General features: G+C 40.9%; 1 protein-coding gene across 1 annotated transcript; it reads left to right on the top strand.

Moving 5' to 3' along the window:
* The first annotated feature begins 325 nt into the window (after positions 1–325).
* lrrc38b (leucine rich repeat containing 38b) lies at positions 326–13,050 on the top strand. Its single transcript, XM_077603619.1, has 3 exons — positions 326–836; positions 1,126–1,726; positions 12,339–13,050. The coding sequence occupies exons 1-3, from the start codon at positions 723–725 to the stop codon at positions 12,584–12,586; spliced, it is 963 nt and encodes a 320-aa protein (XP_077459745.1). The 5' UTR covers positions 326–722; the 3' UTR covers positions 12,587–13,050.
* Positions 13,051–16,368: the final 3,318 nt, after the last annotated feature.

The following is a 16,368-nucleotide window of genomic DNA, read 5'->3' on the forward strand; positions in this document are numbered from 1 at the left end:
TATTTAAATGATAAATTGTGCTAGATTATGGACAGTTTATCATTATGTAAAATATAAATGTCATCATAACAAATTGTTTACAAATGCAGGTTAAACAGCGTCCATTTGCGTTATTAGCATTTTCTCTCTTTAATTAAGATACACATGGGCCCATTATTAAAAGCGGTTCAAACTTATTTGATGGTAAAGGACATCTTCCCCACATAAATCACCACTGGAGGTCACCAAAATGGCACCTGCTTCCTCTATGGTAGATTTCACCGATAGTTATTAGTTCGTCACACCGCAGGAAGTGACATCAAGTGTTGACAACGAGGCTGAGACACGCCCCCGCGGAGGAAGGATGGGATTGTTTTGGGGGTGCGAGCTGAGTCGTGCCACAGTCGGAGGCAGACGTCGGAGCTGCCCGGCTGCGCCCGTTAGCGTGTGTATGTGCATGCGCGCGTGTGTATCTGCACGCATCATGCTGCCGCTCGGATGCTAATTCCGCGCTCCTGATCGGACTTGAGAGGACAGCTGGGGTTGTCTTTTTTTATCGGGGGGGGTACATGCCGGGATCTCCGCCAGGGAATCATCACAAGCATATTAATAATAAAAGGTGGGGGGAGGGTGGGGGGATAATCTTTCAGCACGCTTGAGCGATGTTCCACGGGATTCTCTCGGTCACAAAGGCTTTTCCCGCTCGCTAATGGACCGATGGGGGGACGTGGCGGCGGCTTGCCATGTTTCAATCCCATCTCCGCGTCCAAGACCTTCTTGGTGACCGCTGCCAGATCCTCCGAGGAATCCCCCTCGCTCCCTCTCCGCGTCCCCCCCGACCATCCTGTTCGTCCCTGGTCTGTACCTCCGGTTGCTTGAGTTTATTCCCCCCTTTGACACCTCAATGATCTCCTGGACCTCTTCGTTGCTCCGCCGTCGACCCCTGAGTCCCTCCATATTCCGGCATGTTCCATCACCGGGTTTGATCCCCCTTCCTCTCTCCTGTTCCCCACCCTCGTCCGAATCTCCCGTCCTCTGACCCTTTTGTTTTCATCACCCCCTTCGTCCCCGTACCCAATTCACCCTCTTTCTCCCAAACCCTTTCCCCCCCTCATGACCATGTTGCCATGTGTCTGCTGGCTCCAGCCTATCCTCATGGTGCTGACCTCTGTGTTCTGGACCCGGGGGGAGAACTGCCCAGCGACCTGCCTCTGCCCGGATCCCCACACAGTGGACTGCAGCGGCCGTGGACTCATACACCTCCCGAACGAGATCCCCCTGGACGTCCGTCGGCTCCTCCTGGCCGACAATTGGATACCCCGCATCCCCTCGGACTTCCTGGTTCTGTATAGCGACCTGGTCTACCTGGACTTGCGGAACAACACGCTGTCCTACATTGAACCGGGGACCCTCAGTACCTCCTCCAGGCTGGTCTTCCTGGACCTGGGCAGTAACAACTTGACGGAAATCCCCAAAGGCACTTTCGGGGAGTCCCGGAGCCTGATCAAACTGCGACTGGGCAACAACCCGTACCTGAGTATGGTGAGCGAAGATGCCTTCCTGGGCCTGACTTCGCTACGGGAGTTGGAACTGGAACGTAACGCGCTGTCCGGCCTCAAAGTGGGCGCCTTAAGTCAGCTGCCCTCCCTGCGGGTAGTGAGGCTGGAGGGCAACCCATGGGTGTGCAACTGCAACTTTGCAAGCCTGTTTGCGTGGCTCATGGATAACAGTCAAAAGCTTCCAAACGGTAATTAAATCTGGCAAGATTTTACATACTGTACACACACTGTTGTGACATATCCCTTCTATTTATGTTCCTCTCCGTCGGAGAGGGAACCCCCTCCTCCCGAATCTCGTTCTAATTTAGTCTATCCCTTCCACCCCCATAGCCGCTGATGCGAGTGTGTAATATGACACAATAGCCCTTGTTCGGGTACGATGAACCTACAAAGAGATATATAGAGTATATTAAACCTAGAAATTTGACTTTTATTCTTGGGGAATGATTGGAAAAATATTTGTATTTTTATCAATCTGGATTTTTTTTAACCAGATGACGTATGGGGCAGATATCTAGATCAGGGGTCTCCAAAATGGTCCAAAAGGGCCGTGGTCCGTCCAGGTTTTTGTTCTGACCGTTACAGTTAAACCTATCAGTTTTCTGCTAAAACAAGCAGCACCTGAATGCAATCAACTGATTACACCAGACAGATTTGTGAAAAGGTGCTGTCGTCTTGTTTAGTTGGAATGAAATCATGTGGCCCGGTTTTGGAATAATTTGGAGACCCCTGCTAGATATCTTGGATATCAACACATGAAAGAGCCTAAGGTAGGATTTGAAAAAAAATCGGAATTAAATTGTTCTCATTGAGTGGAAAAATATCTCAAAGAAACCATAGCTGTCCTGAAATCTGGTAAAAGTTGTACAAATGGACAAAACGATACAGAAATTGGATGATCTACCCTGTGACCAATTGCTGACCAGTATTCAGTTGTATCCCACATCTCTCGCTATTTTAGAAAATGTATCGTTTGGTCGCAGTTTCATTCTAAACAATCAGTTAGTGAGTTTTCTCGCATATTAGCCGCCTCTACGTGTAAGCCGTACCCTTAAAATCGTAGAATTTTACAATTTCCCTCATATAGTTCACAATTTTCACCGTTCTGGATTGCACATTCCGAAAGGGTGTTTTGCATGCACGTAGACTAATTCAAAAGGAAGTCAGGTGAGCAGTACAACAAGGAAATTTGTCCGTAGTGGTCTCATTTGTCATCCCTAGGTAGGATGGCGGCGCCCTGAGCAAGCAACGGCAGACAAGTGAGTTTTTGTTCACATTTTATGCAAAATACGGTTTATTTATTTTCTTGAATTTCATTCATAGACGTCAAAATACATTTTGTTTAGCGTTTTATCTATATATCTTTTCGCTATTTTGAAATAATTGGCCACATTGTCTTGCGTCATGGCGTTTCGTCTTGCAGTTTCATGCACGTTAAGTCTAATTTATGCACATATAAGCCGTACCCTCGATTCAGTCATCATTATTTTCAGCGACAAATATGCCGTACATGCGCGAAAATCCGGTAGGACATCAATTTCTAGCTTTAAACAATGTCATGAATTGGGTTAACATTTTAGGCCATGTGACTTTGCATTAGATAACAGAGGACGAGATTTGCGTGTGTTTGAGTGCTTCTGAGAAACAACACAAATCTCACACTAAGGCTTCAGACATATTTTACTATGGCTGTGAGCTGCTTACAATAGCGGAGAGGCCTCTAACAGCCATAGGGGGTTTTGTACTATTTGTTCTAGTTCACGCACACGCAGGAAAAAAAAATGAGGCTGTTTAATATCCGCTTTCCTTCAGCTATGAGCATACACGGCAGCATATCCCATCAGACACTGCGCAAATAGTTCCCACTGAAGCTCAGCCACATGATTACTATTGATGTCTGTTAGCGTTCAAGTGCGAGAAAGCCACCACGTGCTAGCTGACGAGGTAAATTGAAACGCGACAAGACAAAAAATGCTACCTGATCTATGGATTTGGAATGAAAATGTGATGCGAATGCACGTTTGCGTGGAGGCTGCTGCCGAGAGCGAGTGGGCGGTGCTTCTTCTGTCAGTGTTCCAAGGTTGTTTGGGTGTGAATGTTGACCCGAATGCAAAAACAGCCTCCTTAGCTCGGATCTGTGTAGCGCTAAAAAGGCAAGGGGTAAAATAATTTTCAACACCCTACGAATCCCCCTCCTAAACGGTGTCAGCAAATACCAGATGTCTCAAAAAGATAGTGATTATCCTTTGGTGTAGGATTTGTTGCGTTTTTTTCGCCTCCCTGATCTGCTCGCAAACCGACGATGATGACAATCGCAAATCTTCTTGTATATGGTCATGTCAGCGTATTATGACAGGCATTTTTAATTTTTTACCAGTGGTATGTTGGACCGAAAATGTTACAAACGGGTTCTAACCTCAAGGTGTACAAATTACTTTTAAAATGTCCTCAACTGTTTGCACAGCTACAGTAAGAAAGTGCAGGTTCAGTATTTTGCTGAAGCATACATTGGCATTGAGACAGGCTCAGATTCAAATCCACATTCTTTCAGATGACCACTCTACCCGTAGCTGTCAACCTCAGCCAATTAATTGGTCCCCTTCCAGGAGTGAAGTTTATAAGCAAAGGCAAAACTTTAGGATCCAGTTCGTTCTGGTTCCTCTTTATTTAGACTAACTAAGGTTGTTAGAAGGCAGAGCTGCCAAGTTCCCCGGAATTTCAGGACAAGAAATGCAATCTCCGGGACCCCTAACAATCTCCCTAAATTCGCGCAATCCAAAAGATTGTCACCTAAATTTTTTGGGAACAGCAAATTATTTCCGAAAAGTGCCAAATCTCCAATTCAAACCATTGCTATGTCTTCCGCCATCTTACTTACGCATTTGATTCAACTGCACTATAAACCAAATGACTTTGGTAACATGAGTGCATTGTGAATCATCTGAGTATGATAAAAATACTTTGATTTTAATTGTCCATTTTTTTATCTTTTTACATTTTATACGAATTGGCGCCAATCGCATTCACTTCTGATGAAAACACAAAACTCCTGAAATGGGGTCAACGGAGGTTGGCAGCTCTGAGAAGCAAAGCATTTACTTCGTTGCAAGCAAACATACAATAATAACAAAGTAAGTTTAAAGGTAAAGCAAAGCATATTCTCCATTGCAAGCAATATACAATAATATGAAACTAATAATCCAGACAGTGAGACTAAATGTGGGTCCAATTTTCACCCTCAACTTTGACAAATGACTATTTCTGTTAGCATAGCCTTGCTTGAAAACTGTTTACTGCCCTTTTGAGCAACTGACCTTCAAATTTCCGTTAGGCCATATTAGTCTGTAGACTGGAAACAACAAATCTAGCTCTTTAAAAGAAACAAAAAAGGTATGAAACCAATCAATAAAAATCTGCACGCACTGCATGCTAGGTCCTGCAGTAGCCTGACCATCAACGACAAAAACCTACCAGTACGGGACTTAATCGCCCTTTCCATCGTTGATTCACATTAAACAAAATAGAAAGGAGGATTACGGTGACGTCGGTCCACATACCGATTTAATCAAATAACTGAATGAGGTTGATCGCGGAAAAAAGGTATCAGGGACCACTCTCCAAAGCATGCCATTGGAAACGGTAACATGATAACAGATGGGCCGCTCATTAAGGAAAGAGGTTGACATGATGCGATCTTGATACATACAGTAGAATGTCTCTGGTGTGCGTGTTGGAAACGCATGTTTCATTCATCAGAGAGAAAGAAACTCAATTACGTGACACCAGGCAAAGTGCTTTACTGTACATTCCGTACATTAATCCCTGTTTATCATGCAAGGCAGGGACTGAGCCGAGTAATGGATGCTCGCCTAGTGAAAAGTTAACAACCGCTTATATCCATCTGAATGTTTTTAAATTTAAAACTATGTTGCCAATATTAACAATAGTGATTCTCACTAAAGTTGTATCAGTAGAAATCACTTAAACCTCCAAAATGATTGCAAAATCGACATTTTTACACTGACGTAATGTCACCAAAAGTTGACGTAGAGTGATGCAAAAATAAGTAATGCCATGTTTGTAATCCATCATTTTATGACTTTTCTCCAAATATGACTACAATCTCCTAATATTACGCAAAAAAAGTGTTGTGCGCACAGACTTTATTACGTTGGCAAAAGCTGATGCCTTAGAAACCAAACAACTTCTGGTTCATGTTAGAGGAAAAAAAGGCAACAAAATGACTGTTTCACAAATTGAATCAAATTGAATCAACCTATAATTTAAGTCATCATATTTTGATTTTAACCTTGTAATCGTTCAATTTTAATCTCGTTAAATTCAAATTTCTCTCTTTGAATATTACATTGTAAAATCTTGCAAATAAAACATGGACCCCAAACCTTTAATAATATAATTTCAAACCCATTTTCTAATATTATCCTCAACCTGAATTTGTCAAAAACCAGTTCAATTTTCTTAAATCTATTTTTTTTCTTTTACTATTGGCATTAAAGATAATTCGCTTTCAAAAGATTAAATACTGTGATTTAAATGTCCCTTATGGTACTATGAATGCATGATGTCACTTAAAATTGTGAACAAAACTCAATCCACTTCTCGTCCCTGAGACACAGTTTGCAAAAGTGTTGATAAATTTAGTATTAAAACCAAAACTAAAATCAATAGGATGAGATGCGAATGAGGTTAACGGGGTAATTTAGCAAATGCAAGTTGAAACTTATACAAGAGCTTCTCAGTTTCCAGTATAACCGCAAATTGGTCTAAAATCCGAATGTGATGTAGTCGGTCACTAATTTACACTGATGAAGCAAAGCCACCGTATGAATTATTAATGTTTTTTCCCCCAACCTTGAATCACAACATTTTCGTACTGGCCTGACTTATCTAATATCGCATAAACATGCTTTTGGAGCTCAATCTAAATCCTGTATACATGAAGCTGTTGTATGGCATACCAATGAGAATCAACTAACCATAAGGAGTAGGTGTAGACGACGCTAACTGGCTAATGTTGGACAAAAGGTCACAAAAACCTTTCCTAAGGGCGAGAGAAATGTAGCTAATTAAGACGTAGGCACGTGTCTTGCTACTTAGTTAAGGATCCAAAGGTTAAAACGCAAGAAGAAGCAGAAAACGGATTCAAAAGACAAATTCGGACATGCGTAGCTTCTGCTATTTTTGATCTTCACGGTTCCCCAGACAGACTGCATAATATAGCAGCCAGAAAGCCCCATACTAGCAAAGCCAATTCCCATTTCATTTTTCATGTCTTGATTTCCCCCGTGATGCCAAGTTCACAGATTGGCACACATAAGTTTGATTACCGACGGTCCGCGCAATGAAATAGAGGCCGTTTCGCAGGGAAAAGGAAACCAGATTTTTTTTTAAATAACTGGACTATATTTTCTCACATCACAGATGGGCAATTCCCATATTTATTTAGACATATGCTTACTTTTAAGAGAGAAGGTAGATATGTTCTGTTAATTGGTTAAGTTAGCAAATTCTGGACGTGCAATTACAGTGGTACCTCGAGATACAAGCTTAATTCGGTCCGGGACTGAGCTCGTATGTCGATTTTCTCGTAACTCAAACGAACGTTTACCATAGAAATGAACTAAAAACTAATTAATTCGTCCCAACTCTCTGAAAAAACACCAAAAACAGGATATTGGATTGGAAAAACTTTTTTATTTGTTCTAATTCGCCATCTATTAACAAAGCAACAAATAACTAGTGGTTTTAATAGTACTAAAATGTGTTTGATAGTACACTAGAATTAGACGGATTTCGCGGAAGGGAGAGACTTTTCGCACGGTAACGCGCTTGTAACATAACATAAACAAATTTCAATGAACTTGGATTACGATGCAGACACACTCAAAAATAAGTTTAATCTAACCTTACACTAAACTTAATTCTATTTTTCTTTTAAATTTTGATGCCTTTCTTCTCCCTGGTTGGCTCTATTGGCCCCGCCTCCACCCTGACTCTCAGATGCATCCTATCGAGGGTTGTTTGCTTTTGTCTTCCCTTCAAAATATTCCCAAAATGATGCACACAAATGTCCTCACAATAGGATAACGCACGACCACTTGCCAACGAGAAGTAGTTTATACTCCTCTCGTATTAGCGAACAAGCTCCGCCATTCGCACTGACTAACGGGGGGAAAAACACTGAAAAAATGCAATGCTCCGCCAAGTGCTCACCCAGAGACATTACACGAGGGAGTTGCGACCAGAAAGACAGTGGCCATGATGTCCTTACGAGCAGCCTCTCGCGTCCACTGTATGCTCGTATGTCAAAATTTGTCTCGTCTCTCAAGATAAATATTTGCCTGAAATTTTACTCGCATCTCAAATTGCTCGTATGTCGGGGCACTCGTATGTCAAGGTACCACTGTACTATATTTGTCCAAATGTGTCTCACCCCTAGTAAAACCCTGTCGACGTGTTAGGGCTGCTCAATTGTGTCCAAAATGACACTTGAATTTTCTTTTTAATCAATATAGTAATCACGATTACGAACGCCGATATTTACAAATCATTACTGGACTAGTTTTGACCAATTAAAATGGAAACAGACCAGCCTTTTCATGTCACCCTTCAATCTCAAACTTCATTTTTTTCCTTTCCACATGTCAACAGAGGGCATTTACCTGTTATTACAGTTGATTGTTTAATTAAGGAATGAGTTTAAACATGATCCAGTGTCGTCTTATCCGCCGGTAGCTTAAGGATGAACAAAGGCTATGTATAATTCAGGGTGACATGGTTCTCTGGGTGCATTGGCCGGGGTAATTGGAGCTAGAGCTGCCTGCGGGGCACGGCAGTCCAGTTATGTGAACAGCTATCAAAGTAGAAAGCTCATGTTCTGGTGAATTCGAAGCCTGACTTTTCCTTTTGTAGCCTTTCAACTTGCCCCCTGAAAAACGGCAGAATCCACACAGCGGTCTTGAAAAAAAAAATAGCTCTCGGCCACCCACGACATCGACGGCTATCTTTACACTTTATGTGGTATGTGCCGATAAAAAGGATTTTTTTTGTTTTGTTTTTTTAAAAACCTGACCACAAAATTTTGGTTTTCACTTTGACGAGCTCTTGTCCATCGGCCAATAGGAGCGCTGATGAAACACGATGTGATTGGGTTTCCATGCAGAAGGAATCCCCCTCCTGAGTGATGCGCCCACGACCCTCGCTCATCATTCTGCATTTCTCTCGCCTCCCTTAACATATCTTTTCTCCCCCCACCCTATTCCCGTCCTATGAATTTTTCATAGATTTTTTTTTTATGACTTTACGGTACCATGATCGCCTCCTGAGTGATTTTTTTATCACATCGTCTTGATATGTAATTGGCATGTTGCAAGCTGCAGGGCAATCTGGTTATGACCTGTCGTGGACAAAGTGCTCTTATACGAATGAAAACAACGTTTTATCGCTGACGCGGAAATCAACGTTAACGCTACGAGCGGTCAATCAAAACGAGGTAGATCAATCAAACGTGGAGACAGCGGATCAACGGTCTCCGTGGCTAAATGTAATCCCACGTGTAATCCATCAACTGTCCGTGCTTGGATTGTGAAGGACGAGTGCGCTATCATATCATTAATGTCAATGCTAGTGCATTATTAAATCTGATTTATCATTCCATTTTGCCCTTGAGGTGGACACTAGGATTTAAATACACAATGTTGGTCCCTCTTTTGGAGATTACACAAGTGTCCGAAGCAGGGTTTTTAAATCAACCTGATAATCTGAGCGAGTTGGACCAAAGAATGTAAAATGCAGGTGTCTGCAGGACCATAAAACTATTTGCTGGAATGTTTTTTGTTTTGTTTTACTTTTAAAATTATGTTAATTTGCCTAGGGTTTTCGATTATGTTAAGGTTTCTGTCTGCAGTGTTTCATCAGTACATTTGGCATTATATTTCTTCTGCATTTTTGTATTTTGTGATACTTTGCGTCTTTTCCTTCTGAATGTTGGTAGTATTTCTACCTTTAGATTTCTTATTTGCTGGTAAAATCTATATTCCAAAGGGTTAAAGTTAGGGTAAAAGCTTGACCTGTCGAAAACTGGACAGTGTTCACATGGGGATTTGATGCAAAACATAGCATTACTTTAACAATGAAAAAACATTAAATTGAGCATAAGAATTGAAATTACTACATTTAAAACAGACTGAAACTCCATATTTAGGTAGTTGAACATCTTTTAATAATTGCAATTAACCCGGGACTCATTAGAAATACCTAACATCTTTTTTTCGTCAAATTTACCGTAAAACCTCCCTTTGAGCGGCACCTCTATTTGAATGGCTCCTCGAATAGAACGGCACTTTGGTGGAAGAATTGAAAAATAGAACGGCACCCTCTAATTGAACGGCACCTTTAATAAGACGGCACCTTGGTGGAAGAATTGAAAAATAGAACGGCACCCTCTAATTGAACGGCACTTCTAACTGAACGGCACTACGGGGAAATTTAGAAAAATTGAACGGCATCCCGTTGAAATAGAGGTTTTACGGTAATTGTACATTTACAGCTTCGGTAAAGAATTTGATCTTGCTATATGAATATTTTGTAGTAGAGTATTAGTGTTGTTCTGAATCAAATGATCTCTAAAATGTGTATAGGGAAATCTAAAAAATTCTATATACGTAATTTTGCAGAAGACACTGACATTTTAGGAGAGGTTACTATTTTAATCTTACGTTTCCATCACTAATACTCTGGAATCGAGTCTATGTCCTTCTTCCTGTCCTTTAAAGTCAGAGAGACGCCTTGTTAGCAACAGGACAGCGAGTGGCTGGAATTGTTTCACCTTGCGAGTCAGTGTTGGTGTCATTGTGTCAAAATGTAGACTTCCTGTAGAGCGAATAAGCCAAGTGTGAGGACCACTTTCTGACCCCAGAGTACTGAGTAATCCTGCTCTAATGTGAAGTACAGCCTCTCTTCTAAGGGGTGTTTGCATTTTCAAGAACCCTGCCCATTCAAACGGAATGTTTGTTCAACTAATTCATCAATTCACGTGAGGCCACATGTAGAAAAAAGCCGTTTTGCTCGTGATAATCTCTACTTGAAGCTCCCCCGAGTCAAAGCATAAAAGGGTCTCGGCTAGGAAAGTATCCTGCAATATTGTTTCTTCTCATAGACAAGAATAATAGAGTCTGGAGTCATAACAAGCCCAAAGACCTTCATCTCGGTATTCTCGTTAGTCATCTTAACCGTATTATGCATCATTTGCAAAGCCAGACCTTCCTCGTTTTTGTCTGCAAGCTCATTTGTTCTGATTCCCGCACGAACACGGCATGTTTGACAGGTCTTGGAATGAATGTTGTCATTAACCAGTGCGCTGTTTCGTGCCTGAAACGTTTTCATTGGCTCCTTGTCAATTTAGCTCCGACGCATGGGATTCTAATCGTGAACCAGATTGCCGAGGCTCGGGTCGGATCATCTGTTCGTGCCATACAAATGATCCAAATATCGCTAGGCGCTCGGGAGTTATGACGAATGCAAGTCGCACAATGTTATTAAAGCGGGGAGGCTGGCAACGAATAGGAAAAGGAGATTATAACAATTCAATATAGAGATGCGCCGACGGGAAAATTTCAGTGCTAACTTCTTCGTTAACCTTAGCAATAGCAATCTGACGTATTAGTGAAACATTTTAAATTTCAGACGCTGAACACTAATTAACGAAAGCAAAGCCTATCAAAAATATTCTGTGATGATATGCTCGACCTATGTAATGGATTGAATAGAATTTAATGAGGAATTAAGTATGGATTTACCGTATTTACGTATATTGACATATACGCCGTATTTGGTGCTCAAAATAATAATGACTGAATCGAGGGTGCGGCTTATATGCGCACAAATTAGAATTGACATGCACGAAACTGCAAGGTGACAAAGACGAAACTCTATCACGCAAGACGATGCTGCCGATACGGTTATTTCTTTCAAAATAGCGAAAAGATAAACAGATAAAACGCTAAACAAAATTAATTTTGACCTCTAGGAATGAAATTCAAGAAAAAAATTAACCGTACCTTGCATAAAACTTGAAAAAATTAACTTGTGCCTGCCATTGCAGTGACAAAGATGAAACGCCATAACACCATTGCGCTATGACACCATTGTGCCATGACGCCATTGCGCCATGACGCAAGACAATGCTGCCGAAACGGTCATTTATTTCAAAATAGATGTATGTGCCTGCCATTGTTCGCTCAAGGTGTCGCTATCATACCTAGGGATGACAAACTAGACCGCTACAGACACACTTCCTGGTTGTACTGCTCACGTGACCTCCTTTTGGAATTTGTCTACGTGCAGGCAACACCCTTTCGGAATGTGCAATCCAGCAATCGATTTATACGGTATCTCAGAAATACCAAGTGCGATGATTTTTCTCAAGATTTTCAACACATTTGTACTCCCTATTAAAACCATGAGTATGGAAGTGAAAATTGTGAATCAGGGGGCGGCTTATACGAGAGAAATTGTACAATTAAACGATTTTAGAGCAATTTTAAGGGTGCGGTTCATACCTGGAGGCGGCCAATATGCAAGAAAATACGGTACTTTCTTGGGGCGTATTGGACAACAGTAAACCTCAATCCAGTTTGTCTGTCCTTGCCGTTACGTAATCGATGAACATCCCCCAAAAAAGATTGGCCTACACGTCGTAACGTGGCGTCACTCACTTGTGAGCCCACTTTAGCGTGTCTGGCAAATCTGTCTAATCTGATTTTCTCTCTCCGGGTCCAGGAGTGGAAGGCATGGAGTGCTCCCTCCCCATGGACGGCCGTCGCGTATCCCTGACCCAGCTCTCCAAGGACAGCTTCCGCGAGTGCCAGGCCAGCCTCACGCTAACGGACCTGCTAATCATCATTTTCTCGGGCATCTCTGTATCTGTTGTAGCCATCATGACCAGCTTCTTCCTGGCTTCCACCGTCCACTGCTTCCAGCGCTGGAGTAAAGGCTCCAAGGGCGACGAGGAGGAAAGCGAGGAGTAACAAGGATGTACTTTTCCAAAGGGCTCGTATGATGCGGATGCTTGGGACGTGGACCGGATTCCACAGACGACAAGAGTCCTGCCGCGTCCTCCGTTGGCGAACGTCCAGGATTGTTTTACAGAAGGATCTCTCGGCCTGGTACCGGTTTTGATTTCTTGGCCAAGGGGCATCTGACTGTACGAAAAGTCACTCGTAGGGGGATTGGTAATATTAGCGGGCAGCTCCCATTCGCGCAAAACTATTTGACATTTTTCCAAACCTAGCTTAAGTAGCAATGTGCATAGTTTGCTTATAAAAAAGAACACATAATCACAAACCCCAAAGGAAAATCATATGGGGATGTGTTCACACCTGTAGCTTGGGACATTCCAGACCAAAGTGGGATTTCACGATCTTGGATTTTTAGGATCGGACCAATGCCTGGTAGTAAAATAAAAAACGGCCTCGGTAGTAAAATAAAAAATGGCCTGGGTAGTAAAAATTTAAAAACGGCCTGGGTAGTAAAAATTTAAAAAACAACGGTTTCATGGAAATATCAGTTTTCAAACCAGCACAGTCGTCATGGGTGGCTTCAAAATACATTTTAATTGTGTATATACAGGTGTAGCTCTAAGGCACGTGTCAAAGTGGCGGCCCGGGGGCCAAATCTGGCCCGCCGCATCATTTTGTGTGGCCCGGGAAAGTAAATCATGAGTGCCGACTTTCTGTTTTAGGATCAAATTAAAATGAAGAGTATGGATGTATATTAAATTTCCTGATTTTCCCCTTTTAAATCAATCATTGTTATTTTTTAATCGATTTTTTTCTGTTTTTAGTTCAAAAATCATTTTGTAAAATCTCAAAATATATTAAAAAAAGCTAAAATAAACATTGTTTTAGATCTATAAAAAAATTGAATATTCAGGGCTTTTAATCCCTTTATAAAAAAATCTAAATATTATATCTAAAATGGTCTGGCCCACGCAAAATCAAGTTGACGTTAAAGCGGCCCGCGAACCAACCCGAATCTGACACCCCTGCTCTAAGGCCACTGAATATGGAAAACAATTTCGGAAATTAAACCGAAAAAGAGAAACTCTATACATTTCTTCATGTTGACTGCACATATTTCATCATTTTATTTTATTTATCATGATTAACGCTTTCAGACAACAAACCGACAAATTCTGAACTCCAAAAATTGGATACAAAACCCAAAAATTCAACTCTAAAAGTGCCCCAATATATTAAAAGTACTTCAAATTCTAACACTAAGAAAAAAACTCTTAATCTTTAACTCATTTATTGCTTTTGTCTTAAAATCCCCTGTTTATGGCAGCGAACGATGGTCGCTACAAATCATACAAAAACGAAACCCGCCATTTTGTTTTTCAACCCACACAAACAAGTGTGAACACAACCTTCCCCCGACACATTTTCTGAGGGTTATCAAGGCACCTTAGGCTACTCACACCCTCAAAAATATCCGAAAGATGTCATCCAGCCCAATGACCTCAATATTTATCCCCCCTCTATCCCCTCTGACATCACATCCTGTCGTTCGTGCCGTGTGTTTTGCTACCAGGCGAGAGAACAAAGAACATGTACAGCAGACGGTCAGATTTCACAGTATATTATATATACTATGTAGTCACTCACACACATGTATGTGCACAATTAAAACAAGCATCAACGTATAAATCCAGAGAATATACTCTATCATTAGCTTGTTGTAAAAAGATGAATTAGCGCTGAGTATAATCCTCACAATTAGGGAAAAAAGTGGTATTATAAATCAAGACTATGTGTACATCTATCGTGGCAATGAATGCACTTTAAATGGTGAATCTAATTATGTGACATTATGCCCTAATTACACCATTCCGACTGGTTTTGTTCCCATCTGCCAAAGATCAGGTTTAAGCGAAGGGTTTTTAAAAAAAATGTTATTTATCTATTTTTTTTTATATCAGTGGTTTAACGCCTGTTACTGCCAGGCCAATTCAGGCTTTTAGTCATCGTGTAATTCATCCATTTAAGAGCCCTCGTAATAAGCGGTCATTTAATAAACGATAACTATTCACGGGATTGCCGTGCTTTTAATTCCACGCTATGAAGCTAATTGTTTTACAACCGAGCTTTGATTAACCCTATGGCAGCCATAGACGGTCAGTCCATTTGAAGTGGGAATTTGTTCATTCACTGCCAAGCATCCCAGTTCAAAAGGATTGGACGTCTCCTCATGATAAATTCATTTTAAGAGTTAAAAGTCGGACAGCTTTAATTCAAGTACAGTGGTACCTCGAGATACGAGCTTAATGTGTTCCGGGACTGAGCTCGTATGTCGAATTTCTCGTAAGTTAAACGAACGTTTCCTATTGAAATGAACTAAAAATAAATTAATTTGTTCCGTACCTCGAGATACGAGCTTAATGGGTTCCGGGACTGAGCTCATATGTTGAATTTCTTGTAAGTCAAACGAACGTTTCCCATTAAAATGAACTAAAAATAACTAAATTTGTTCCGACCCTCTGAAAATAATACCAAAACAGGATATTGGATTGGAAAAATATTTTTATTTGTTCTAATTCACCACCTATGAACAAAGTAACAAATAACTAGTGGTTTAATAGTATACTAAAATGTGTTTAATAGTACTAATATTATACAGATTTCGCAGGGGGAGAGAGAGACGGACAGAGATACATTTTGCACGGCAACGCGCTCGTAACATAACATAAACAAATTTAAATGAACTTGGATTACAATGAAGACACACTCGAAAACAAATTTAATGTAACCTGACACAAAACTTAATTCTATGTGATGATTTTTCTTAACATTTTCCCTTTGAAGTAACACATTTGTAGCCCCAATCAAAACCATGAACATGAAGGTGAAAATTGTGAATCAGGGGGCGGCTTATATGAGAGAAATGGTAAAAATCAATGATTTTATGGCAATTTTAAGTGTATGGCTTGTACGTGGAGGCGGCTAATATGCGAGAAAATACAATACGAGGGCTTATACGAGGGAAATTGTAAAATCCAATGATTTTAAGGCAATTTTAAGGGTGCGGCTTATATGCGAACGCGGCTAATATGCGAGAAAATACGGTAATTTCATTTCTCTCAACCACCGGGATATTCAAGCATGCACTGTTGTGTTAACTACTCATAGATTCATGTCTATTTTTATATTAAACCTTTCAGAAGGGAGACTTTATTTACTGCCAGACCCCCCCACAGCCCCCTGGGGGTCAACGTTGACTTTGAAACCCAATGGCCACCTCTCGCATACGACTTTTATCAAAATGCTTATCAAAGATGCCCTATCGTTAAAGGAGGTGAGCAGTCAGAGTCAAATGGAGATTTAAACAGCAATGACCGTGTGACGATGTTGTTGCACACGAATGCATTTCGAAATGTCAAACACGTCATATGTGTAGCTGTATTTTGTTGTTTGGTTAAAAAAAACTCAAATAAATACCTTTTTTTCTGTCCTCGTGTGGTCTACTATGTGTATCATGCGCTTTTATTTTTTTCCCTTTTTGTCATCTTAAATCCTCAAAAGGTTGATTAATTTATGTTCACATTACGTGGTGTAAACATAGAAATGTTTTTTAATTGCGCCATTTTTTTGTTTAAGATTAGGATTCTTTTGGGAAAAGTTTTTAATTGTTTCTGGTCAAAACATGGCCCCCAAATGGTAAGTCAAACCAGAAAGATTTACTGTTCAATTTCAGGCCTGGGATTAAATTTTCCATTAATCCCATTATGATGTCAACCCAATTTAATGGGGAT

This window comes from Stigmatopora argus, chromosome 6 (assembly GCF_051989625.1).
Source record: "Stigmatopora argus isolate UIUO_Sarg chromosome 6, RoL_Sarg_1.0, whole genome shotgun sequence".
Classification (NCBI taxonomy): Eukaryota; Metazoa; Chordata; class Actinopteri; order Syngnathiformes; family Syngnathidae; genus Stigmatopora; species Stigmatopora argus.